Raw genomic sequence first — 843 nt, forward strand, 5'->3', positions numbered from 1 at the left:
ATGGTGCCCACAAATTTTAAGTTCCCAGCCTTGCACTCCTACGATAGCCGAGGTGACCCCGAGGATCACCTCCGCGCATTCATCTCTGCCTTCCGACTCTACTGCATCCCCGATGCCATGATTTGTCGAGCTTTCCCCGTTTTCCTACAAGGAACAGCCCGAAAATGGTTCTGGGGCTTAGAACCGAGGAGCATTTCCTCATTGGACGAGTTGATAGACCGGTTCATCCACCGTTTCGTATCGTCTCGCCCAATTACGAAGACTTCAGCTTACCTCTTGAACCTACAGCAGGCTCCCGGTGAGTCACTGCGCTCGTATGTGCAGAGGTTCAATGAGGAAAATGTGCAGATACCTGATCAGAATGAGCAGGTGACCATAGCTGCCTTCACCAACGGGTTAATTGCGGGAATCTTCAACACCGAGATACATCGGGATTACTCCCGCACACTTCGGGAACTCTGGGAGCGAGTCGACCAAGGAATCCAAAGTGAGAACCTCAATCGCATGAAGCGGGAAGCTCAAGCTGCTCGCACCGGGCAAGAGTCCCGGAGGAAAAGAGACACCGGTCGAGTCGAACAGGGCCCCAGTGGCTCGTCGAATCAATTTCGAGATCGTCGAAGTGTCTTCGACCGGATCGTGAAAGGAAGGTCGTCCACCTCGGACGCTGAGCTGACACCGCTCAATTCCAGCCGGACTCATATCTTGCCTGTGATGAGGCAGAACCACCTCGGCCGAGCCCCTCCTGAAATTTTGGGGAGGAGAGATAAGAGGAACTCCAACCTCTACTGTGCCTACCACCGGGATGTTGGGCACGAGACTGAGGACTGCAATGATCTGAAGTGA

General features: G+C 53.9%; 1 protein-coding gene across 1 annotated transcript; it reads left to right on the forward strand.

The window, feature by feature from the left end:
- LOC113743965 (uncharacterized) lies at positions 1 to 843 on the forward strand. The gene has a single exon (XM_027272012.2). It carries the CDS (start codon positions 1 to 3, stop codon positions 841 to 843), a length of 843 nt encoding a protein of 280 aa, XP_027127813.2.

Source organism: Coffea arabica, chromosome 5e, assembly GCF_036785885.1.
Source record: "Coffea arabica cultivar ET-39 chromosome 5e, Coffea Arabica ET-39 HiFi, whole genome shotgun sequence".
NCBI lineage: Eukaryota > Viridiplantae > Streptophyta > Magnoliopsida > Gentianales > Rubiaceae > Coffea > Coffea arabica.

Coding starts and splice junctions, on each gene's coding strand:
- LOC113743965 (XM_027272012.2), top strand. CDS start 1: ATGGTGCCCACAAATTTTAAGTTCCCAGCCTTGCACTCCTACGATAGC.